At 50.0% G+C, this 24,889-nt stretch overlaps 2 protein-coding genes and 1 long non-coding RNA gene across 5 annotated transcripts in view; 1 reads left to right on the forward strand and 2 right to left on the reverse strand.

Moving 5' to 3' along the window:
• LOC310831985 overlaps nucleotides 1-24,889 on the reverse strand; it is a 372,207-nt gene that overhangs the window by 99,817 nt on the left and 247,501 nt on the right. The window lies entirely within an intron of this gene.
• Nucleotides 3,887-15,841, forward strand: LOC310831922 (gonadotropin-releasing hormone II receptor-like). The gene is made up of 4 exons (XM_083713238.1): nucleotides 3,887-4,734; nucleotides 8,522-9,040; nucleotides 10,375-10,576; nucleotides 12,928-15,841. The coding sequence occupies exons 2-4, from the start codon at nucleotides 8,525-8,527 to the stop codon at nucleotides 13,332-13,334; spliced, it is 1,125 nt and encodes a 374-aa protein (XP_083569364.1). The 5' UTR covers nucleotides 3,887-4,734; nucleotides 8,522-8,524; the 3' UTR covers nucleotides 13,335-15,841.
• Nucleotides 14,389-24,829, reverse strand: PARP16 (poly(ADP-ribose) polymerase family member 16). Of its 3 annotated transcripts, none has more exons than XM_083713250.1 (8): nucleotides 24,680-24,829; nucleotides 24,104-24,198; nucleotides 23,554-23,760; nucleotides 22,072-22,209; nucleotides 18,967-19,173; nucleotides 18,344-18,515; nucleotides 17,014-17,155; nucleotides 14,389-16,279 (listed from the first exon to the last, which is right to left on the reverse strand). In XM_083713250.1, the coding sequence occupies exons 2-8, from the start codon at nucleotides 24,104-24,106 to the stop codon at nucleotides 16,138-16,140; spliced, it is 1,011 nt and encodes a 336-aa protein (XP_083569376.1). In that variant the 5' UTR covers nucleotides 24,107-24,198; nucleotides 24,680-24,829; the 3' UTR covers nucleotides 14,389-16,137. The 3 variants fall into 3 exon arrangements, with proteins under 3 accessions (XP_083569376.1, XP_083569377.1, XP_083569378.1); XM_083713251.1 differs by having other exon boundaries at nucleotides 24,547-24,723; XM_083713252.1 differs by lacking the exon at nucleotides 24,104-24,198 and having other exon boundaries at nucleotides 24,680-24,779.

Genomic DNA, 24,889 nt, shown 5'->3' on the forward strand with positions numbered 1-24,889 from the left:
TGCTTTTAACGATTAAGAAAATAAAAAAATAAGCCCTTGGCAAGTATGTTTTTAAAACCCCTGACCTTTCTGGCTCCTTCTGAGAACCTGGTGTACCTCTTGCACTCATTTCCTTCCAGTCCCAAGGAAATGACTTAATGGTTATTGATATTTACTCACATAGCACAACGTCCCCTGGACTAGACATTCTGCGTAGGATCCAGCATGAGACAGATTTTTCCCTGGGCATGTGGTGTTGGAGAGCGACTTTTCAACAAAATACTGAAAATAGTGGGGGTGGAGAAGAGAGAGAGAGGGAGGGAGGGAGAGAGGGAGGGAGGGAGGGAGGGAGGGAGGGAGGGAGCTTTTATCCCACATAGCTACATTGGATAGGCAAGGAAGGGGACAATACACCAGGAATGGTGGGGGAGAGAAATTACATTCTCTTTGCATTTAAAGGTGAACCTACTCAATTCACACTTCCCAAAGCAGTATGTGAGCCAAAACGCAGCCCCCTTTGAAATTCACACTTCTCTGAATTTTGCAATGCATTTCTTCAGCCACACAGTGTATACAGAAATGCAAATGTTCTCGGGTATGTGTGTAAAAATGCATGTTAGTGAAATTAACCTACAGAAATGCAACATGGAAAAGGAAATTGCTTTGCAAAAATAATATGTGCAAATATGTGTGCATCCTGAGCAAGGTTAGGAGTCAAGGCATAAGAGGGCACGTCCCCTTATGGATCAGAATCTGGTTAAAGAATGGAAACAGAGAACAGAAATAAATGCACAGCCCTCCCAGTTTAAGAAGCGAGGTCCCCCAACGATCATTTGCCTAGTCCATAAGGCCATGGTGGGGCAAAATTTGAATGAGGGGCTCGATGAGTCTTGGCCTTCATATCTTTAGCCACCATGCTCTATCAGGTTGGAAATTCAGGGCACTTCCAGGCTTTTGCTATTATCAGATGGGATCACCTACCAGCAAATTTGGATTATGTGGTTATAATTGATTGGGAGGTCTTGCGCAACAATCCCACTTCCCCCAAAAGTTAGGACTTTTGTAGCAAGGAAAGTGACTGGAAAATGCACTGGAAAGTGGGGTTAATACCGTATTTTTCACTCTATAGGACACACTTCCCCCCTCCAAAAATTAAGGGGAAATGTGTGTGCGTCCTATGGAGCGAATGCAGGCTCCTTGGCTTCAGCAATAGCAACGTGAAGCCTCCAAAGCGCAGAGGGAGAGCTCCCCCCATGCTCCGAAGGCTTGTGGATAGCCGCCTGAAGCCCGAAGCCCCCGGAGCACAGCAGGACCTCCCGCTGCGCTCCAGGGGCTTCAGGCAGCTATCTGCAAGTCTTCGGAGTGCAGCAGGAGTTTGCGCTGCGCTCCGAAGGCTTGCGGATAGCCGTCTGAAGCCTGGAGAGCGAGAGGGGTCGGTGCACACCAATCCCTCTTGCTCTCCAGGCTTCGCTTCGCTGGAGAGGCGCTGCACAGTTTTCCCTCTCTGCGCAGAGCCCCTTCAGCGAAGTGGGAGGAGAAAAGGAAGGGGCTCCGTTTCTCCTACCGCTTCGCTGAAGGGGCGCTGCACAGAGAGGGGGAGAATTTTTTTCCCCTGTTCTCCCTCTCCTATGGTCTGGTGCGTCCTATAGAGTGAAAAATACAGTATTCACTTTTATCTGATGTCATCCACAAACAAATCAGGGTGTTCAGCAGATATTCTGTTCTGGAAGCTCGCTTAGTGACCCCACAGCTGGCACAAGAAAGCCTGCCCCCTCTCCTAGGCATTTCACCCCAGCAACATCTGCCCCCTTTTAAAGGCTTCTGGCGAAGTTTGCCCCTCTGTGGCCCACACAGCCTGAGTGCCGTCCAGCTGGCTCTGATCTGCCACTCCAGCCTTAAGTCTGATCTCCTTGGGAAATTATTGTGAAATTGTTGAAACAACGTTTAAAATGTGTTGGCCGCGGAAGAGGCTGGGTGTGTTTGTGTTTCCCTTCTCAGCATAAGTCGCCCACCTTGCATCCTCTGGGACAAAAGGCGTATTATAACAAGGCCTAATCTAGAAAACAGGACCATGGTAACCCAACAGGGGGGAAAGAACCTTTGGAATGTCAACTGTTTTCTTTCCAAACGGCAAAGTGCGGAGAAGGGGAGTGTGTTGTGGTTTTCCCACCCACCCCAAAATCCCACACCTCCAGTTGTCATACTGGACTCACAGCTAGCACATGTTATATCTGGCATATAGTCAGGTCTGGGGAAGGACACGGACAGCCACGATGAGTTTGGGGTCCTGTTGCGCTGAGGTCTTGATTTCTTTTTGCAGTTTTCTACACCAGCCGCTCAAAACCACTTTGACCCAGGCTGATTTCTACTGGGTTGTGCTTCCTCGATGATGGCAGCTACTGTTTGATGTACAGTGGTACCTCGGGTTAAGAACTTAATTCAAGTCTGTTTCAGCACCGGCAGATACCTTTATGAGGTGTCTTGCAGCGCTCTCTCCTCTTTGTATGCCGGTAACTCCCCCCCCCCACTTTCCTTCTAAAATACTCAGCCATCCAGCCACCCACAGCTTGGAGCAGCTAGCACAAGGAGATTGTGGCTGCCACAAGTTTCAAATGGAGTAAAGCAAATCCCTCTGGGAGTGACAGGCCGTTCCATCACTCTCAGTTGGAACTGTACATAAAAAACTTGGCTGCCCTCAGTGTGTGCTTCTAAAACATCTATTTTTTAACCGTCCCTTGGAAATCCACACAGAAACAGCACGTATGTACTTAGTCCCCTGCCAGTGCAGAACTTTGATGGAGAAAACTTTTATTGGGTCTGTCCAGCCCTACTTGTTGTCCCCGTGCTGAGGTAAGATTCAGCTCTCAGTCCAGTCAGTTTCTATATGTGGAACAGGGAGGACTCCTCTTCACCTCAGGTGGCAAAACAGGCCAGGCCTGACTCTCCATATGTCTGTCAAAACCAGCAGCCTGTATGATCAAGCTGATAGAAGAAGATATCTCAGACCAAACAGATGGCATTATCCTTCTCACAGGGAACTCTTACCACAAGGTGAAATATCAGAACAATTCTTCTTCAGTTCCCATGGCCAGCTTAAAACATTTTGCTACCTGAGGCAAAGGACAAGATGGCGGCCAGACAGGCAACTGAAAGCGAAACAGATGAAAGTTAAGAACATGACAGTCAAATCAATCAGATCCTTCTTCCTGATCTCCACTTGAGACAAGACCAAAACTCAGCCCCATGCTGCCAGTAGAAGCTGCCTTGGCATTCCCATGGAGCACCTAAATAGCAAAGCATTTCAGCGAATGGACCCAAGTGAAGACTGCTCAACATCTTGCCAGCCACGTCCTGTGTGGAAGGACCGTTGCTCTGTGGTAGAGGATATGCGCCCCAGGTGCAATAAAACAGCATCTCCAGATAGGCCTGGAAAATCCCTGCCTGAAACAGCAGCCAAACACCTGACAAGGAGGCAGCGTGTGGAAAAGGTGGTCTCAAGGGGTCACTAGGAGCACTAGCAAGTCGAGGAACTGAATAAGGAGAGGGCTCAGATGTGAAATGGCACAGAGCAGGCAGGTAACCTGAAGGCAGGCTGGGTGGAAACCTTTCCATTAAAAATTAAAAGCTTATTTTCCCCAAACGTTGGCTCCATCTGCACTAGACACAGAAAGCAGTATCATACCACTTTAAGCAGCCATGGCTTCCCGTAAAGAAACCTGGGAATTGTAGTTTGCTCAGGGTGGTGAATTCCCAGAAGAGGGACTGATTGTTAAACCATTCTGGGAATTGTAGCTCTGTGAGGGGAATTGTGTGGGTGGGGGGGGGTGTGTCTTCTAACAGTAAAAAAAAAACAGAGAAGTTTGTGAATTTTTCTTTAATGTCCTCATGAAAATTCACCAGCATTTCAGTGCAAATTTCTCCAAAGGTATACATATTTCCATTTGCAATTCCACAAGCAATTCCCCCTAGGCTAATGCATTTCCGAACATTATCTTGACAGGCAGACACCTTTTTCCTGCACACTTCCCCCTAAGACCCACATTTTTCTACATATCGATCAGTCAGATACCTGCATCGCAACATTCGGGTCGGTGCAGATTTCAAAGGATAGCTAGCTGTGTGAATTAGGAAGTGCGAATTCGCCAGCTTTGCATTAAAATTCAAAGTGAAGCCTGTATCTTCTCCATCCTCAACTCAAGGCGCAGCGGGGGCAGCGAGTGGAGGAGGGCAGTAGTCCCTGTGCATGTCCCTAGCTTTGATTTCTCTCCACATCTGCCAACCTGAACGGCAGCACTAAGCATACACACCTAAAGTGTTGCCAGTTACCGCAGAGAACATCTCTGCCTGCCTGCCTGCCTGCCTGAAGCGCTCTCTGCAAACCCTCTCTGTTGTGGCATCGCGTCCTCTGCACGCTTTCGCAGCCTCTGTGCTTTGACAAAGCCTCTTTGCGCTTCCCGCAAAGCTGGGGGGAGGCTTAAGGGGGGGCCTGGAGGCGGCTGACTCCAAAGCCAGTGGCAGGAGCCGAAGCAGGCTGGCAGAGACTCTTGGGATGGCATCTCCCTTGCCTGCAGAGAAAGTCCTAGGGCAGAACTGCCAGCTTCCCAGCTCACCTTTCCCATCTCAGATGCCACCCAGGAGCAGAAATGCGGTGCTGAGGGCACTGCGGAGAGCCGGTTGGTAAGACTTGGCACCAGCTGGGGAAGGAAACGAAACCGGGCAGCCTTTTCTTCTCTCTCCTTTCAAGGACATGTGCAGGTACAATAGCGAGACTCGGACCGGGACTGCGTTCCTGATTGCCTTTGAAATGCCTTGCTGATTTTGTTTTAGAGGCTGGCCAATTATGGGAGAAAGAGTTTGCATATGTTGGGGCTGTTAACTTGGGGGTAAAACCCCATAGAACTCAGCCAAATTGTCTTCTTACGCAGAGAAAAGGTCGGGCTGCTGATCAGCTTGGTCCTTTTTCTACTTTTCTTTTTTTTTAAAAAAAAAAAAAGGTTGATTTCTTTAAAAGTCACTTATTTCCAATTTCACTTCCATGATAGTAAGAGCATGTTAGCCTCCTATTTATATAGGCGAAGTAGATAGCTAAGTGTCCTTTGTTTTGCTAATATTTGTGTACTGTATAGAAACGGTAGAATTCCTACTCTCAATGTATTTAAAACTATCAACAGAAAACAGTCGTTTTATTTTACTTTATCATCGACTCCTTTTCTCATTTCTTACCCCTTTCTCCCCTAGTACAGCTATTGCAGCTCCCATTCTCTAAATAAGTATGATGGCTCATATTTTTATTAGGCTTGGGTGATATCAAACTGTCCACTCTGATTATTTATATCATCCATTTATTATATAGGTGATTTAGTGTGACATGTGATGCTGTAGATTCTTATTTTTTCTAATTCGAAGGGGGGGGAGTGTTGTTGGTGAGGAGCCATACATTTAACCACATTTAAAGCATGTTCCCCTCCTCCAAGAATCCAGGGAACTGTCATTTGTTAAGGACACTGTAGCTGTGTGTGTGTGTTTTGTGTGTGTGTGCTTTAAATGCTTGGTGTCTACGTAGCCTTAGTTGACCATTAGGAAGAACTTCCTGGCAATAAGGGCTGTTGGACAGTGAAGCAAACTCCCTCAGAAAGTGATGGACTGTCATTGGAAGTTCTGATTGATGGAGCCATGAGTATGCACTCAGATTTAAATTGGCATTTACTGGGATTTTTACGTTAACTTATTGGAATTTTAGAACTGAGCTCAGTACGTCATTTTATTGATTGAGACGCAGTAAGTGCTGAGTTCTCAAAACTGGCTCTGCTTCAAAGATTGCCTGCTTGGTTCCTAAGTCCTATGCCTGCTCAGCTGGGGAATCAGTCCCATTGAACTTCATGGGACTTGCACCTGAGTAGACCTGTGTAGAATCACATTAGAGGCTGTCATGTGTCTACCGTGAGGGCGGAACCAGGGAAAGGAAGGGGAGGCAGGAATCGGGGCCTGAATGGGGCCATAGGACATTTTAAATTAAAGCGGGGGGTGGCAGACTTATTTCAGCCGAAGTGGGTGGGTCTCATGCCAGAGTCAGTAGGCTGGTTTCTACACACACAAACACACACACATAATCTTTTTCCTCTGTTCAGGCCAGCAGGAGACATATAATACTGGGTGACCTTGAGCCAGTCATAGTCCCTCAGCCTAACCTACCGCACAGGGTTGTTGTGAGGATAAAATGAGGACGAAGAGAAGAAGGGGCTTTGAGCTCCTTGGAAGAAAAGTGGGATTTAAATGTGATAAAAATTAAATAAACAAATTACCAAAGTTCAGGGACAGTTAAGGAGGGTGCGAAGCAGGGTGGGTGGAGTGGGTGGCAAGGGAGGTGGTGTGGTCCGGTATGCTGTCGTGTGATTGGGAGCCAACCACCTGTCAAATTTGGCTCCGCAAGGCAGATCCTCATAAGGATTTGGCCTGTGAAGCCAAAAAAGGCCCCCCACCCCACTGTTGAACTTATGGCAGTACAGAGGTACCTCGGGTTAAGTACTTAATTCATTCCAGAGGTCCATTCTTAACCTGAAACTGTTCTTAACCTGAAGCACCACTTTAGCTAATGGAGCCTGCTGCCGTGCCACCGCCGCACGATTTCTGTTCTGATCCTGAAGCAGAGTTCTTAACCTGAGGTAATATTTCTGGGTTAGCGGAGTCTGTAACCTGAAGCGAATGTAACCTGAAGCATATGTAACCCGAGGTAGCACTGTACTCCATACCTGACTGCTATGAAAGATACAGGCCCCAATCCCCCTCTCCTTGCACTTTGTTGTGCCTGGCTCCTAGCCCCATGATGGACTGAGCATCTGAAATGCCTCAGATGCCAGTGGCGTAGCGTGGGGGGTGCGGGGGGGCCGGCCGCACTGGGCGCAACATCTGGGGGTTAGGGTTAGGGGGCGCAAATCCACGGGTTAGGGGGCACAAATTACTTGCCTTGCCCCGGGTGCTGACAACCCACGCTACGCCACTGTCAGGTGCATTCAGCAAATTCACTAGGGGGCTGAAGACTATACTTCTGGCTAGACAAGTAGCTCTCCCTTGCCAGATCAGAACATCTTAATTAAGAAACATCTTAATTAAGAACCTATTTTTCCCCGGATTCGCAAAGGGTGTGTGTGTGCGTTTGTGCGAGTGTGTGTGTACGTCAGCCAACACCCACACATAACCTGTTATTCCCATCTGTGATCAACGATGGAGCTTGTGAATAATTACGGATGCCATCATGTTGAGCAGAAGGGAAGATGGAATTGGCAGGGTGGTGCGCATTCAAAAGATGCCCTCATCTTCATTACCTTGCTGGTTTTAGATATACATATGTTGGTGGGTCGTCCATTTGCCTCCCTAACTTCCAGATTCAGCCTTCCCTGCCAAACCTATCATCCAAATAAACCATGTCATTGGTTGGGAATTGTCTATCAGCCCCATTCCATAATAATTCAGCAAACTCTTTCTCTCTCTCTCTCTCTCTCTCTCTCTCTCTCTCTCTCTCACACACACACACACACACACACACACACACTACTATGTTTCTCTCTGCTAGAATAAGAACCTGCTGGACGAAGTCAGTGACCTGTGTAGTCCAGCATCCCATTCTCACAGTATTGGCTGTGAGCCCTGGAAAACCTGTTCCCTGCCTTGCTGGCCTTTCCCCACCTGGCCTGGGGAGGTGGGGTTCTGACTGACTCCAACTACAAAAGCTGTTCAAGAGTGGAATGGACTACTTGGGAAGTGGGTGGTCTCTTGGCAGTTTTACGCAGAGGTTGGATGGCCACCTGTCAGGGATTCTTTAGCTGTGATTCTCACATTGCAGGGGTTTGAGTTACATGACCCTGGGGGTCCTTTCCAACTCTACAGAACTATGATTCTAGGAATTTTGAACTGTCCCTGGAACATTATATCCTGGACATTTGGATAACCCATATGGACCGATGAGATTCATTCATGTTAATATACAACCTAATACCTGTTACAGGGGTGGTGGGATGCCATGTTATGTTATTTGTGTATAACATATAGATAGATAGATGACAGATAGATAGATAGATAGATAGATAGATAGATAGATAAAGGTAAAGGGACCCCTGACCATTAGGTCCAGTCGTGGCCAACTCTGGGGTTGCGGCGCTCATTTTGCTTTACTGGCTGAGGCAGCCAGCATGCAGCTTCCAGGTCATGTGGCCAGCATGACTAAGCTGCTTCTGGCGAACCAGAGCAGCGCATGGAAACACCGTTTGCCTTCCTGCTGGAGTGGTACCTATTTATCTACTTGCACTTTGACGCGCTTTCGAACTGCTAGGTTGGCAGGAGCAGGGACCAAGCAACCGGAGCTCAGCCCGTCATGGGGATTCGAACCACCAACCTTCTGATTGGCAAGTCCTAGGCTCTGTGGTTTAACCCACAGCACCACCCGCGTCCCCAGATAGATCCAATAAATTTAATAATAATAGTAATAATAATAATAATAATAATAATAATAATAATAATAATAATAGATGATTAATATTTTCTCCAGGTAATGACAGACAGAGAACACCTGATGAATCACCCACAAAGATGCCACGTTGTGGATGAGAACATCTCTGCATCTGTGGTTTGCCCAAAGGGCTGGGTGGAGCCAACCTTCACACTCGCTGCCAAAGCTCGAGTTGTCATCACGGGCTGCTTCTTCGTCATTGCAGCATGCAGCAACCTTGCCGTCTTGTACAGCGTCACGAGGAAGAGACGGAAGTCCCACGTCCAGCTGCTCATCCTGAGCCTGACCGTGGCCGACTTGCTGGTCACAATGACCGTCATGCCCCTGGACGCTGTGTGGAATATCACGGTCCAGTGGTATGCTGGCGATGCCCTGTGCAGGTTCCTGAACTTCCTCAAGCTCTTTGCCATGTACTCAGCCGCCCTGGTGCTGGTGGTGATCAGCTTGGACCGGCACTCTGCCATCCTGCACCCCTTTTCGTTTGCTAACTCCAGCCGCCGCAACCGGATCATGCTCTCTGTCGCGTGGATCCTCAGTGTCCTGCTGGCTGCTCCCCAGGTAGGAATCCATTAGGACAGAAGGCTTGTTCAGGGAGGTGCACATATTGTAAGGTAAAGGTAAAGGGACCCCTGACCATTAGGTCCAGTCATGGATGACTCTGGGGTTGTGGCGCTCATCTCACTTTACTGGCCAAGGGAGCCGCCGTACAGCTTCCGGGTCATGTGGCCAGCATGACTTAGTCGCTTCTGGCGAACCAGAGCAGCTCATGGAAATGCCATTTACCTTCCCGCCAGAGTGGTACCTATTTATCTACTTGCACTGGCATGCTTTCGAATTGCTAGGCTGGCAGGAGCTGGGACAGAGCAACGGGAGCTCACCCCATCGCAGGGATTCAAACCGTCAACCTTCTGATTGGCAAGCCCTAGGCTCTGCGGTTTAGACCACAGTGCCACCCGCGTCTCGCACATATTGTACCAAGCCACAAAACAGTAATGGAATACAGTGAGAAATACAAAACCAAACAATAACAAGCACCTCCCTCCCTCCCTCCCTCCCTCCCTCCCCACAATGCCAGAATTCAAGTAAGAGATTGTATACATTCCGGTGCATCACCACAGTTGCCTGTTTAATTCGCTTCCTGTGTCGTTCTTGCAGGGATCTTACAGAGTATTTTGCTAGGGTAATGTCACTATCTTCATCAGCCAGGATACTGAAGGACAACGTTCAGAGCACAAATATAAGCGCGACACCCGAAATATATCAGGCTTGTTTGCGCACTGCACAGAACACAAGTACAAGGTCTCTGTACATGTGTACAAGTGTTTGTGAGACAGAGCATATACTTATTGAATTTTTGATTTTTCATCATGGTTAGTGTGTACGCAGGTGCACAGATTGCACACTGAGTGCACAGCTCAAGGATTTGTGTAGAGAGGTACACACAGAGATTGTGCACTTGTAGAACATAATGTGTGAACACTCCATAAAAGCAGCCTCATGGGGAACAGCTTCCTTATATACATGATTTCTGAATCATGCAGTGTTTGAGCATGAAGGCTGAAACGGAGAATGCTGGCATTTAGAATGTCATTATTACTAATTTCATCCTTCTGACCTTTTCCCATCCTGCATTTATTTCGGGGCGGGGAGGGAGAAGCAGGGAAATTGTTTTACAGTGGGTTATTTTAGCTGCCTGAATATATTTGTATGTGTGTTTGTCATTATACATTATCTAAAAGCCTTAATGTACTGCACAGTATTTCAAATCTCAGAGTGCTGCATATTTGTACATAAATAATAATGCATTGATAATTAATATAATAACAAACCAATATATGTATGTAAATTAATAAGTGTGTATATTATTAGACTGTTTTACTTTTCCATTTCAGCTTTTCCTTTTCCACCTGTACACCATCCCGGGTGTCAATTTCACCCAGTGCGTGACGCATGGGAGTTTCAGAGAACACTGGCAGGAGACCACCTACAACATGTTCACTTTCACCACCCTCTATGTCACCCCGCTGACCGTGATGGTCGTCTGCTATGTCCGCATCTTATTTGAGATCAGCAAGCAGCTGAAAATTAACAAAGGTGAGTTGGCCTCCCCTCAACTGCATTGGGCAGGAACAATGAGATGCCCTTCAGCTTGTGTTTTTCCAGTTTCTCAAAAGGTTTCTCTTCCCCTGAAAAACAGCCTTCCATTTTTCTGCCTTGTTCTCAGGGTTTGGCACTGACCTTATAGCTACGAAATGGCTGAGGATTGTGCCTGTATTACTACTACTACTATTACTATTACTTCTCCTGCCCCTGCCCCCTATTATTACTATTACTATTATCATCTGTGATTTATTAATCGCCTTCTGAACAATTGTCTCAAGGTGATTTGCACATAACTAGAGGTAAAGGTAAAGGTCCCCTGGCAGTTAAGTCCAGTGACGAATGACTCTGGGGTTGTGGCACTCATCTTGCTTTACTGGCCGAAGGAGCCCATGTTTGTCCTCAGACAGTTTTTCCGGGTCATGTGGCCAGCATGGTGAAACCAGAGCAGCACATGGAAACGCCATTTACCTTCCTGCCAGAGTGGTACCTATTTATCTACTTGCACTTTGATGTGCTTTCGAACTGCTAGGCTGGCAGGAGCTGGGACTGAGCAACGACAGCTCAACCCCGTCGCGGGGATTCGAACCACTGACCTTCCGATCAGCAAGCCCTAGGCTCAGTGGTTTAGACCACAGCACCACCTGTGTCCCTAACTAGAGGTACCACTGTATTGAAAAGCAATTAAAAACACAAACACAGCAATACATTTATAACAACAGTAAACCCTAACAAGGTAGACACTTGAAGACCCATTTCTCCAATGGGAAAAACTCTATGGGCCCCTCCAGATAGTCTTTTTTATTGCACATTCATGATGATTTGTGCTCATGTTGGTGTTGGGGCAGTTATGTCTGCACCTGAAAAAGTTTCAGCTTTGTTTCCAATCAGTGCATGTCTCATAACTTCCTGCAGAAAACCTGAAACTTTTCATGCCACAAATGTTCTGGTTCAATGAATTTTTTTTGTCCCACTTTTGGTGAGCTATAGCACAGGATGGCAATAATATGGTAATTTTGGGGAAGCGTCACACGATGACTAATAAAGTAGATTGGTGTGTGGATTGTCCAGTATAAATCCACCATTAATGCACTAGTATTACCTTGATGACATGTTACAGGAATAGGGTTGCCAGACCTCTGGGGCTAACCTGAACTCTCCAGGTTTGCCTGGTCCCCTCCAGCTGAGGGCTTGAATATCCAGGTGACTGAGAGTGCCTTTAGTTTTATTCTTAAAACTATGTGTGCATCGTGTAAGCTTCAGGCCAGCAGGAGCAGCCTGCAAAGTATTGCACGACTACCTGGAGGGATCTGCCCTCCTCCTCTCTCCGCCCCTCTCCCAATTAACCTCCATTTCCAGGGCTCAGTGGCGGAAGGGAGCACAGAGAAAGAATCACCAGGGGCTGCCCCTGAAGCTCAGGTTTGGCCCCTGCAATTTCAGGGTCTGGGGTGCTGGTTTTCAACCAGTGGGCTGTGGCACCCTGGGGTGCCTTGAATGATGGTCAGGGGTGCCCCAGGCAACACTGGCCTCTGTCCTTCTTTCCCTCCCTCCCTCCTCTGATTCTGTCTCCCAAAGGCTTGCGTAGCTGTTTGTTACAACAGCCCTAGCTACAAGCTCTCCAGGTGAATGGTGCCTGTGGGGCTGGACCAGGGGGTTCACCTTCGGTTAAGTCTCTATCAGGCTGCTAAAGCTAGGGGCATCCTCTTCCTAGGCCCCTGTGGGGTGGCATGAGGAGACACCTCTCTTTGGGGTTGCGGCTCAGAGACCAGGGGCAGTGGTGGCAGCTGCCGGGAGGACTCCCAAGGAGAGAGGAGGGAGAGGAGGCTGAGGGAACACTCCACAAGGGAGGGTGTTCAGAAAGGGGTGAGGGACTGCTGGTTCTGCAGGCAAAGAGTAGGGTTGCTGTACTTCAAAAAGTAAAATTCCTGACACCGACAAAGTTGTTTTTTACATCGCATTGCAATACATCTGGGTTTTCCCTGACATTTTGCCTATTCAGCAAAATTCCCCCCGACATGTCTGGAATTTTCCTTATGTGTGGCAAGCCTAGCAAGGGGTGACATAACTGGGCTTCTGAGGCTCAGAGTGTGTTTCCCCACAGGGGAGCCGCAGAAAGAATGTAGTTGGTCAAGGGAGCCATGGGCTCAAAAAGGTTGAAAACCTCTGCTATACAGAATACAACTGCAAAGCAACAACGCCATCATCACCTGTCCGGAGGGGCCCTGTCTTGTTTTTATCTGCCCCACCTGCTCTTGGATCACTCCAGCCCAGAGTGAGGCCTACATTTCATTCAGAAGAGGGCAACCTTTCGCCCCACAACTGACTCCTTTGAGCCTCTCCCACAGGTCTCGCAAGAGGGAAGGACGACCACATCTCCAAGGCCAGAATGAAGACACTCCGAATGACGGTTGTGATTGTGGCTTCTTTCATTGTTTGCTGGACCCCTTATTACCTCCTGGGCTTGTGGTACTGGTTCCAGCCTGACATGATCCGCAGAATGCCGGAGTACATCAACCACTTCCTCTTCCTCTTCGGCCTGCTGCACACTTGTACGGATCCCATCGTCTACGGCCTTTACACCCCGTCCTTTCGAGAGGACATGAAACTGTGCATCAGGAACCTGAAAGTGACGGTGGCCCACCAGGAGAAAAAACTTGCATCTGTTTCAGAGATGAACCATAAAGACTCTCATGACCAGGGTCAGGTGCCGTCAAGTGTTTCCAACGGAGGGACTATGCACACTGTGTTCTAGAGGGGAAAACCCTCTGGGAGGGATGAAACTCAGGGCAAGCTCACTTATGCAGGCAGAACACCTGAATTGCTACACCTGTCTTAACTGTGCACTTGAGGACTAAATGTCTGGACCAACTCTCTTAAGCTGCACTAGGTTTAAGGTGATCTAGGGATATAGGAGGGTGCCTGATCCCAAGTCACACACTTGGTGAATCCAGCACAGTATCGTCCACATTTACCAGCAGCTGCTCTCCAATATTTCAGGCAGGGATTGCCGCCAACTGTGCCTGGAGATGACTGAGACTGGAACCCGGGGCTGTCTGGATGCAAAGATGCTCTGCCACTGAGATAATGAGTCAAACAGTTCCTGCACACAAAAGTCACCAGTTTATGCCACAGGCATCAAGCGATGGACAGGCATGTATGAAGCAGGCCCCGGCCAACACTGAGTGGGCCCATTTGTACCGAGATCTCAGCATAAATGGAAGTTAAGATGTCAAGCTGTTGTTAAACATTTGGGAGTGGGGAGGGTCGAATTCTGTCCCACAATCATCCTGAACAAAATGCAGCCACTTGAGACTCAACACATTGTGCAATGTCAATTTTTAAAGCTGTACAGTATTAGGCCAATTGGATACCTTTTCAGAAATTATATTATGCTTTATTGGGGTAGCATGATTTTTGTTCTAGTAGCAGTTTTATTATTACTATTAACTGTTATTGGGTCTGTGACCATATAATAAAATCTGTATTATTATTATTATTATTATTATTATTATTATTATTATTATTATTATTATTATTGCTGCCTGGATGAAGGATGAAGGATGGGCAAATGGGTGCATCCAGAAATCTCTGCCTTTGGCATGGCTGGAATGTACCCAACTGTACCAGGGTTAAGAGGCAAATGTGTTGGCCTACCCACTCTTCCCTCTGCCCTCACCCACCACTAGCATATCCCAGCCCACTCCCTGGGAGTTAGATGAACAGTTCCTTGGAGCTTAGTGTCTCAGGGCAGCCCTCTCCCCACCCTCAAAATAGGAGCGTCATGACTTACCACGCATATGTTGCAGTTCTAATGTTCAAAGTGCATGAGAGTCTTTATTGCAATTGCCTTTACAACAAGCTTGCGAGGTAGGCCGCCACAATTCCCATTTTATCAATGGAGGGCTGGTGTTGACAAGTGATTTGCCCAAAGGCCTGTGGAGAAGAGGGGACTCGAACCAACTGCCCTCGGTGTGTGATTTGTAAAGCGGCTGCTACGCAGAATAAAACCAGGAAGGCAAATGCAAAATTCACCCAGAAGGTCTGTTTTGCAAAGTCCAAACCGAAAGAAGTCCATTTACTTATTTTTCCACCTTCGCAACTTGAGCCACCCTCTGCCTCTTACGGGTGTTACCATCCTGAGCTGCAGCGGAGATGATCTTGCCATTTGCAATATCTCTTCCAGTGCTCAGCCGGCGTGTGGTTTTTCCTACAGTCAGATCACAAGTGGAAACCCTGAGTTCCTGCATGGGCTCTCAAGACTCTCAGCAGCTCCCCAGCAGGGCGAATGGTCAGGGATGATAGGAGCTGAGCCCCATAACATCTGGAGGGCCCCAGGGTCCCACCCCCCTGAGCCAAGTGATCAGATTGTTGCTCCGAGAGCCACCTGTGCCTCTCTGCTTGAGGGCAGACGCTGCTCCACACTGTTGCCTTGCTTTGGGGAAAAGGGGACTGTCTGGAGAGAGATGGTTCTCCCCCTTTGAGGAAGGTGCTCCCGCAAGATAAGCCCCAACCAGCTGAAAGGAGGGCGGCGGCAGGCTGGTCACAGGGAGAAGCAAGAGAAAGAGGAACAGGGAGAAGCACAAAGGAAGGGGCAGCCCAGCAGCTGAGGAGAAGCAACAGGATGCAGACGGCATGCCTTTGCTCTCAGACTGGGAACGTGTTTCTGACTTGGGCATTTGGCAGGCGAATGCTGGAGTGGAAATCATGTTTCAAGGGACACAGGGTCTCTTGTCTTCTTTCTCACACCCACAGTTGCGCTCATTCCTACTTGCATGCTTCTCAGGGGTATCTGGTTGAACACTGCAAGAACAGGCAGCTGGGCTAGTTGGGCCTCCTCTGACAGGGCTCTTATGTTGTCTTGGGCCAAATCAGGACACAGGAAGGTGCCTTAGGTGTGTCAGACTATGAGGCCGTCTAGCTAGGGATTGCCTCTGAGCATCAATTTCTGGCAATCACAAGTCAGGCAGGAAAGTGCACATGGTCCTGCTTCTAAACTTTTCATTGCGGCATACAGGTGGCCACTGTAAGAAGGGCTGCTGGGCAAAAGGGCATCTGGTCTGACTCTGACCCAGCTCTTCCGTCATTCATATGGTATTATGGGGGGGGGGGAGGAGAGAGAGAATTCAGGAAATTTATTTCCAATGCCCAAATCAGAAAAGAGTGCAAGGGGGAGATTTGAGATGAAGAACATCACCCTTACTTGCACAGGGCATTGAAGCTCTTGCTAGTGATTGCAGACATGGGACCCGACCCCCACCCTTAAGTCTTGCCAGTCCTGTTCTGCAGGATTTCTGCACTTCCTGTCACCTGCATCGTCCTGCTCCATCTTTAAGCTAAGGAGGGTCCACCTACCTGACTCGTGTTCAGAGAAGCAAGGCAAAACCAGAGAGATATGAAATAGCTGTGCCGGGAAAGTTAAGGCAGCTGAAACATCCTACCCAAGCCCCCAGAGCCCCCCCCCCCAGCTTCAGAGTGGAAAGTTTCATGAAGGCTTTAGATTGCTCCATATTAAGGCATATGGTGAGGGTCGGCAGCCCTGTCCCATCCCCACAAGTTCATTTTTTAAAGTCAAAAATCCTGTTCCAATAGTAGAGGAAAGCTGGGGAGTTGCTAGCCCCAATGGCAACCAGCAGCAGCAGATACAGGCTCATCATGATAGCGAAGCGATGCTTAGAGACCCACGACTGGCTAGCAGGCCTAGAGAGAAAAGAGAGACAGCGATGACTACATCAAGCCACAAGGGAGCACAACTTTTCAAAGCCCCTACCCCCCGCAATGTGATTATATGCCCAGGCCAAAGCTTTGCTGCTGGTTTAGATATGGCCGCAATGGCTCTTTTTAAACATAGAATTGTAAAGTTGGAAGCAACCCTGAGGATCATCCAGTCCAACCCCCTGCAATGCAGGAATTCTGCTCACAGCTGTCCCTGGATGGGCTTGAACCGCCAACCTTCTGGTTAACAGCCAGACACACTGGCCCATTGGGCACATACTGCGTGTTTTCAATGTGTGCATTTTTAATGTATTTTCATATGGCTGATTTTGAAAGCTGTTTTATTGTCATTTGAATACTTGTCCCCTTTTGGTTGCCCGTGCTGAAGACCACTGGCAAAAATATATATGCCAAAATACTACTATGTGTACAATTTGTGTGTTCAGGATTCTGCATATGCATTTTTGCAAAAGTTAACAAAAAGATAAATTGAACTTCTGCAACCACAGCAGCGAACGATGTTTTTTTTTTTTTTGCGTTTGTGCAAAAGTCTTCTGAGCGGTGCCAACACTGCAAAACAAGTTGTTTTGCACATTCATCCCTTACAGTCCTGTCCGTCATGTTTCCTGCATTTTTGAAGCACACGCTTTCAGATGAACTTACAAAGCACTTGCTTTCAGGGTATTTGGGGGCGGGGAGGGTGGCAGAAGGGCACTTACCTCCGGTGCTGCTTCTGCGAATAGACGAGCAAGTACTTCACCCGTATCAGCTGATTGTTCGTGACGACAAAGTATTTCTGGGGAACGTCGCCCCCTTCGCTGTTCCTCACCCTGGCTCTTTTCTTGTCTATTTCTTTAGAATCTGGTCAAAATGAGCAGAAGAGGGCCTCTTAGACAAGGAGGTGAAAGATACAACCGCACTGGAGGTCTCGGGGTAAAGGGATCAGTTCCTGACACCAGCACAGGTCTTGCCATGTGCCCCATGAATTGCTGTGTCTGTTTTCTGAGTAAAGTGCAGGCATCTCAAAGGAACACAGGAAGATCCCTGATACCGAGTTGAACCACTGGCCCATCTAGCTCACTACTGTCTATGACTGGCAGCAGCTCTCCAGGGGTTTGAAGCAGGGCATCTCTCACAGCCCTATCTGGAGATGCTGTCAGGAACTGAACCTAGACCATTTGCATGCAAAGGCCTCAAGCAACAGATTTTGGAGTGACCATTTTCTCTCTCTTGGTGAGTCACTGCCTCACAGGAGACTATAAAGGGCTAAATCAGGGTGGACCTCACTCTAACATCACATGGCCCTCAGTGCAATTTCAAAAGCCAGCAGTTCAGAGCTTATCTGATCCTCTTGCCTACTGGACAGGGAAGGAGAGAAGGGAATGCCAGAAAAAGCAAGAGAAAAAGGGGGCGGTGGCCTGCTTCCTTTTGACTCTGGCCCCTCCCACTGCTGGCTTTTGACTCTGGCTCCTCCCACCTCCAGCAGGTGTTCCTGCAAGGCTCTCAAGAGACAAAATGTTGCCCAGCCAAGCTAGATGGACCAATGATCTGATCACACGTGAGGCTGCTTCAGCCCTGCCTTCCCCAACTGGGTGCCCTCCAGACTGTAGAGTTGGAAGGGACCCTGAGGATCGTCTAGCTCAGCAGTTCTCAACCTGTGGGTTCCCAGATGTTGTTGGACTACAACTCCCATCATCCCTGAGCTTTGGCCTTGCTATCTAGGGGTGATGGGACTTGTAGTTCAACAACATCTGGGGACCCACAGGTTGAGAAAGGCTGGTCTAGTCCAACCCCCTGCAATGCAGGAATATGCAGCTGTCTGTCCCATATGGGGATCAAACCTGCAGTCTTGGCATTATCAGCCCCACACTCTTAACCAATTAAGCTACCCATTTAGTACCAGATGTTGTAGCCTACAACTCCCATCAGCACCTGCCAGTACAGATGCACCAAGGATGGAGTTGATGAGAGCACGGCTCTGCTGGCTGGGGGCTGATGGGAGCTGTGGGCCTAAGCAGCTGCGTCGAGTCAAGTCTTTTCTAGACTCACCTTTCTTTTTCACCTGGCATTTTACATCTGGGTGATCGATGATCTCACACACGGCAACACAGCTGAGGATCGGTCCCATCAGGCTCTGCTGCCAGCCGAGGCCATGGGGGCTATAGAGGAGAGCGAGGCTCAGGTCACTGGTGAGGTAGGTGCCTTCCCCAAATAAGGAGGTCTAGAAAAAGCAGGATGGGGTTGCACATGAACTGGGCTGCAGGCTTGCAGGCAGCCATTTCAAACATATCCAATCACAGAAAATCTGTCTCATTCCTAGAAGCATTTTAGGAAGCTGAATTAGACCTAGTTCAGTCTGAACTGACCGGCAGTGCCTTTCTGACCAAGCTAAGCAGCCTAGAGCAAAATATACATCAGGAGGCTTAGTATGGCCAGAATCAAGTATACACTTCCAGAGCTAACACTAAATACATTACAGTGGAACCTCAGTTATCGAATGCTTCAGAAGCCGAACAATACAGAACCCGAATGCCGACAACCCGGAAGTGAATGCTGAGGTTTTCAAATGGGCTCGGAAGTCCTCGCCTACCCATGTACTATCTGAAACCAGCACTGGTTGCCAGATGTGAAATATATTCAGTTCTGAAATACAACCCAGACTCAAACCTTACCCGGTTTAAATGGCACTGTAACCCATTGTGCACGATGGAGTGGAAGTTCTCCAGCCGGCTCCCATGGAATGCATAGATGAGGTCTCGTCCCGCCTTGGTCTCTTCAAATTTGGCGTTCATTTGACTGGAATAAGTGATTTCAAACAGGAAGTCTGGTGCAGGGACGGGGACGCAGGGCACTCCTGTCAGTTCCTGGATCTTCTTATACTTCAACGCCAATAAAATATATTGAAGTTACTGGGTTGCTCTGAGAATCCAGTGCCCTCTAGATGTTTTGGACTACAACTCCCACCAGCCCCTGGGCTAATGCAAGTTGTGGTCTGAAACACCCGGCAGACCCCAGGCTGGCAAAAGCTGATTTAAAGGCAGAAATCATCCCCATGGGAAGTAAAATAGTATCTTTAAGAAACACAGGAAGCTGTTTTCCCCTGGCCCATCTAGGTCAGTACTGTCTGCACGGACTAGCAGCAGCTGCCCAGGATTTCAGGAACGGGTCTTTCCTGGAGAAGGCAGGGATTGAAGCTGCAAAGCAGGTACGCCACCACTAAGTTAAGGCTCTTCCCCCAAGTCTTGGGACTCCGCTTAACAAGACACCCCAGTAATACTGAAAGCAGTGGGTTGTCCCAGCTCTTCCCTGGCCCATGCTGAAGCCAGCGGGAGGCTGTGCATTTTTAAAAGGCATTCAGTAACCTCCGAGATTTCAGAGTCTCCTCTGCTGGGCTTTTGGCTCACTGATGCACAGTTACCGTATTTTTCGTCCCATAGGACGCTCCGTCCCATAGGACGCACCTACTTTTTTGGGGGGGAAATAAAGGAAAAAAATTTTTCCTTTATTTCCCCCCCCCCAAAACCAGGTCGGGGAACAGTGGGATGGCGGTGCTGCGCCTCCCCGCTGTCCCCCGAGCTTGTGGGGCTGGCCCATGTCTGCCTGGCGCGAGGGGCGCTCTGCTTCAGTGCGCCCCGCGCGTCGGGCGGCAGGCTACAGTCCGCAGCAGGGGAGCCCTCTGTTTCAGGGCGCCCCACGCGCCCCCAGGTGCGCAAGGCTTGCCGACACCAGCGCGGAGCACGGGGCGGCCTCCGAAGGGCGCCCCGTGCTCCGCGCTGCCAGCTGCCGCCCGCAAGCCTTGCGCTCTCGGGGGGAGATCCCCCGGGTGCGCAAGGCTGGCCAACACCAGCGCAGAGCACGGGGCGGCCTCCAAAGGGCGCCCCGTGATCCGTGCTGCCGCCCGCAAGCCTTGCGCTCACGGAGGGGGGGGATCCCCCGGGTGCGCAAGGCTAGCCAACACCAGCGCAGAGCACGGGGCGGCCTCCAAAGGGCGCCCCGTGATCCGTGCTGCCGGCTGCCGCCCGCAAGCCTTGCGCTCCCGGGGGGAGATCCCCCGGGTGCGCAAGGCTTGCCGACACCAGCGCGGAGCACGGGGCGTCCTCCGAAGGGCGCCCCATGCTCCGTGCTGCCGGCTGCCGCCCGCAAGCCTTGCGCTCACGGGGGGGGGGGGGTCCCCCGGGTGCGCAAGGCTTGCCGACACCAGCGCGGAGCACGGGGCGGCCTCCGAAGGGTGCCCCGTGCTCCGCGCTGCCGCCCGCAAGCCTTCGGCTCCCGGGGGAGATCCCCGGGTGCGCAAGGCTAGCGGACACCTGCGCGGAGCACGGGGCGCCCTTCGGAGGCCGCCCCGTGCTCCGCGCTGCCAGCTGCCGCCCGCAAGCCTTGCGCTCTCGGGGGGAGATCCCCCGGGTGCGCAAGGCTGGCCAACACCAGCGCGGAGCACGGGGCAGCCTCCAAAGGGCGCCCCGTGATCCGTGCTGCCGGCTGCCGCCCGCAAGCCTTGCGCTCCCGGGAGGGGATCCCCCGGGTGCGCAAGGCTTGCCGACACCAGCGCGGAGCACGAGGCGTCCTCCGAAGGGCGCCCCGTGCTCCCGGCTGCCGCCCGCAAGCCTTGCGCTCACGGGGGGGGGATCCCCCGGGTGCGCAAGGCTTGCCGACACCAGCGCGGAGCACGGGGCGTCCTCCGAAGGGCGCCCCGTGCTCCCGGCTGCCGCCCGCAAGCCTTGCGCTCACGGGGGGGGATCCCCCGGGTGCGCAAGGATTGCCGACACCAGCGCGGAGCACGGGGCGGCCTCCGAAGGGTGCCCCATGCTCCCGCCCGCAAGCCTTCGGCTCCCGGGGGAGATCCCCGGGTGCGCAAGGCTAGCGGACACCTGCGCGGAGCACGGGGCGGCCTCCGAAGGGTGCCCATGCTACGCGCTGCCGCCCGCAAGCCTTCGGCTCCCGGGGGAGATCCCCGGGTGCACAAGGCTAGCGGACACCTGCGCGAAGCACTGGGCGTCCTCCGGAGGGCGCCCTGTGCTCCGCGCTGCAGGCTGCCGCCCGCAAGCCTTGCGCGCCCGGGGGAACTCCCTCCGGGCGTGCAAGGCTTGCGGATAGCTTCCTGGAGCCTGGAGAGCGAGAGACGTCGGTGCGCACCGACGCCTCTCGCTCTCCAGGCTTCAGCGAAAGCCTGCATTCGCCCCATAAGACGCACACACATTTCCCCTTCATTTTTGGAGGGGAAAAAGTGCGTCTTATAGGGCGAAAAATACGGTAACTTTTTGTAATCGATGAGGATATATTGTAGTGGAAAAGGTTTGAGCAAAGACACTGTTGAGGTGAGGGGGCAAGGAGTTGACTTACTAAGCAATGGAATTACTTGATTTGAAGGTTAATGTGAAAAGGTTTGAAACATTTAAGAAAAACATTATGTGTGCGTGTATGCATATATATGCACACATATATATGTACATATATATATGTGCACATATATATGTGCACATATATATATCTATATAGAGATAGGTTTGACTCGCTCCTGCATTGCATTTTTGCCATCTGTTAACCACCTCACAGGTCCTCTCTTTTGACCAAAAAATAATTTTAAATTATTATTTTTTACAAAATACCATAAAACAAAATATGTCATCCCATTTGTCTCAATTCTGCTTTAACATGCTTACTCTCCCCTGCAGCCTTGTGCCCAGATGCAGGTTGCTGACACACCTGACACCTCCAATATTACTTGGATCCATTTGCACACGTTCGATAACTAGGTTGTCGCCAGCATCGCCTCTCACCTCCTTTTTGCTTGTGCTGTGGATGCACAGGGCCTTGGAAGACAAAACCCAGCCCAGCAACTCCCAGCCTCTTGTGCCTGTGTCTTGGGCCAACTCAAGCAGCTCTTTCAAGCCCACCAAGGCATTTGTATCTGCAAGCTGACAGAGAGAGAGAGAGAGAGAGAGAGAGAGAGAGAGAGAGAGAGAGAAACAAGGGTTGCTGGGTTTCCTTGAGCATCTCACACAGTTAGAGAGACCCCCTAGTGGTGAAAGAAAGGCAACGTCTCCAACACATGTCTTCAGGGCATTAGCTGGCAAGCAAATCCCTGTGGACAAACCCTATAGGCCTTCTTATTCGCACTCTTGGAACACAAACTCCACATGGACGGAGACACCCACACCCACACGACTTCCTGTTCTCTAAGTTGAACCATTTCATCTAACAGATCCTCATAACTGGTGGCATTTATTTCCATATGCATGGTGGCACTGTGAACAACCCCACAAATGGCAAGGGTGGAATTCTTTTAGAACACAACAGAGCTCAACTATCTTTCATTACGAAACATCACTCCTCTAATGACTCCTGGGCACCCTTGTCTGCTTAGAATGGGAAGATATTTGCAGAAAGGGGTACCGTTTCTGGTTGTATATCCAATACCTCGTGTTACAAACGCTTCAGGTTACAAACTCCGCTAACTCCGGGTTACAAACTTTGCCCCAGGATGAGAATGGAAATCATGCGGCAGCGGGAGGCCTCATTAGTGAAAGCACGCTTTCGGGTTAAGAACAGACCTCCAGAACGAATTAAGTTTGTAACCAGAGGTACCACTGTAATAATAATTTTTTAAAAATTGATACGATACTATACTACGCTACGCTACACTACAATGAGATGTTTAAATGTTTATTTGATTTTCCCGAAACACTTGCCATCCTCTCCTGCCACACCAGTGTGGCTTGCTACACCCTTTGAGAACCACTGCCCTAAACCATGAGGGATGCTGGGATTACTTTGGGTGGGAATTTACCAGGTGCTCAATAGAATCATAGAATTGTAGGGTTGGCAGGGACCCCCTGGGTCATCCAGTCCAACTAGATGCAGGAATCTCAAAGTACCTTACAAGCAGAAAACCAGGCAAAACAACCTTTCATCCCCTATGTCAATTCCAAGCTCGGGTAGGGAAGAAGCTTGTTTTTGAAATTCCTGCTCACACCCCTGCAAGCTGGGGAGGAGAACAGCTTGTTTCTGGCCTTGAGCTGCATTTTAGAGGCAAAGTCAGGGACAAGACCCTCTCAGGAGTTCCCTAGTAGAACTATGCGCCGCTATGTGAATAATAACAATTACTGATAGAATCATAGAATTGTAGGCATATAAAGGGCCATGTAGTCCAACCCCTGGCAATGCAGGAATTGCAGCAATCATCATCATCATTCCTGGTAGATAGCCATTCAGTCTCTGTTTAAAAACGTCCAGTGATGAAGAGCCCACCATCTACTCACCAAAGCCTCGAAATCCTTCGTCTCGTCCGTGGTATAGAGTCCTGGGAAGGGCCGAAGGACAGAATCCCGCTTGTAGCTCTGCAGGGCAGAGACGAAGAAGCTGCACTTCAGGTCTGCAGCCAAGAGGTCTGCCTTGAGGACCTCTCGCACCCGCTCTCGGAGGCCCGCGACCCCGGCAGCCGGCACCTGCATTGCCAAAGGGCCCTCCTGCCATTAAAACACATGCGGAAGTTAGAAAAATCAAGAGTTGGGAGCGGCCTGGTTCACACAGGCTATAGCTTACTGGGACCAAGCTAATGTGCTGCCTCCTAGAGAGGTGTTCCCGGGCACTCTGCTCCCTCCTTCCCTCGTCTTTTTTTTACTCCTGTGCTGCACCAAGCTAAGCCAGCGTTTGGCACGTCAGTCAAACTTGGACTCAAGGGCCTTGGTTCAGATAACAAGCTCAGCATTGGGGGGGGGGGGGAATATCAAGGAGAAGCCAAGCAGCTAAGCGCTTCTCTCTGGGTACCCACACATTTGCATAGTCCTCAAAAGTCCCCGTTTGGCTTACCATGTCATGCGAACCAGGCCATAAGGTCTCCAGCAAACATCCCCACAAGCAAACAGACGTTTCCCGGGGAACAGCGATCCTACTCTTCCCAGACGCTGAGTTGAAAGAACAACAAAAAAGAGATGATAAAATACATTCTGCAGCATTCAGAATTAAAGTTACCCTCACTGGTGCCGCCTGAGGCTAAGCTTCTACCCTTTAAACCGTCACATGGCAGCCAAGCATTCAACAGGCGAGACTTTGCACAGCTGCATCACTGCACCTTCCAGCTTGGAAAACCCACCCCCACCCCACCGACCCAAATATGGCAGACTGCAAGTATTTTGAGGGATGGGGAAACACAAATCAGAAGATACAACTGCCTAGCAAGCAAGTGTTTTAGCAGCTCTGTGACGGGCTGAAGCCCAACAGGTCTGTTTTTATCGTTTATATCCAAGCTTCACCTGTTGAACTTCTGCCTGTAAGGCAGCTGTTAAACGGGCAGGATCCCACGCTGCCAAAAAAGCGTCTTCCCCTTTCTCCTTGACATTTGTGTGTGTGTGTGGTCTTTATTCTTCCCCTCGCCCTCCGGCCTACCTCAGGGGCTACTCAGCAAAAGGCGACTCTCACTGAGGTGGAAGAGGAGAAGAGGCCCTCCCAATGCCTACTGAACATGCTCAGCTCAGCTCAGCCATGCGCAGTAGCAGGAGCTGAAGCCACAGGTCTGCCAGCAGTTGATTCTGAGTGTGCGCAGTAGCAGGAGCTGAGCTGCCTCCCTTACCCTTACCATGCCTTTGCTTACTACGT

Source organism: Podarcis gaigeae, assembly GCF_964106915.1.
Source record: "Podarcis gaigeae genome assembly, chromosome: 14".
Taxonomy (NCBI): domain Eukaryota; kingdom Metazoa; phylum Chordata; class Lepidosauria; order Squamata; family Lacertidae; genus Podarcis; species Podarcis gaigeae.

Excerpts from the sequence above, each read along its gene's own strand:
- LOC310831922 (XM_083713238.1), top strand. The coding sequence starts at position 8,525 with ATGACAGACAGAGAACACCTGATGAATCACCCACAAAGATGCCACGTT. Across the intron at positions 9,041-10,374 it reads TCCTGCTGGCTGCTCCCCAG|CTTTTCCTTTTCCACCTGTA; the intron begins GTAGGAATCCAT and ends TTTCCATTTCAG. Across the intron at positions 10,577-12,927 it reads GCAGCTGAAAATTAACAAAG|GTCTCGCAAGAGGGAAGGAC; the intron begins GTGAGTTGGCCT and ends CCTCTCCCACAG.
- PARP16 (XM_083713250.1), bottom strand. Across the intron at positions 17,156-18,343 it reads ATGCCAGGTGAAAAAGAAAG|ATTCTAAAGAAATAGACAAG; the intron begins GTGAGTCTAGAA and ends CATTTTGACCAG. Across the intron at positions 16,280-17,013 it reads TCGCAGAAGCAGCACCGGAG|GCCTGCTAGCCAGTCGTGGG; the intron begins GTAAGTGCCCTT and ends TTTTCTCTCTAG.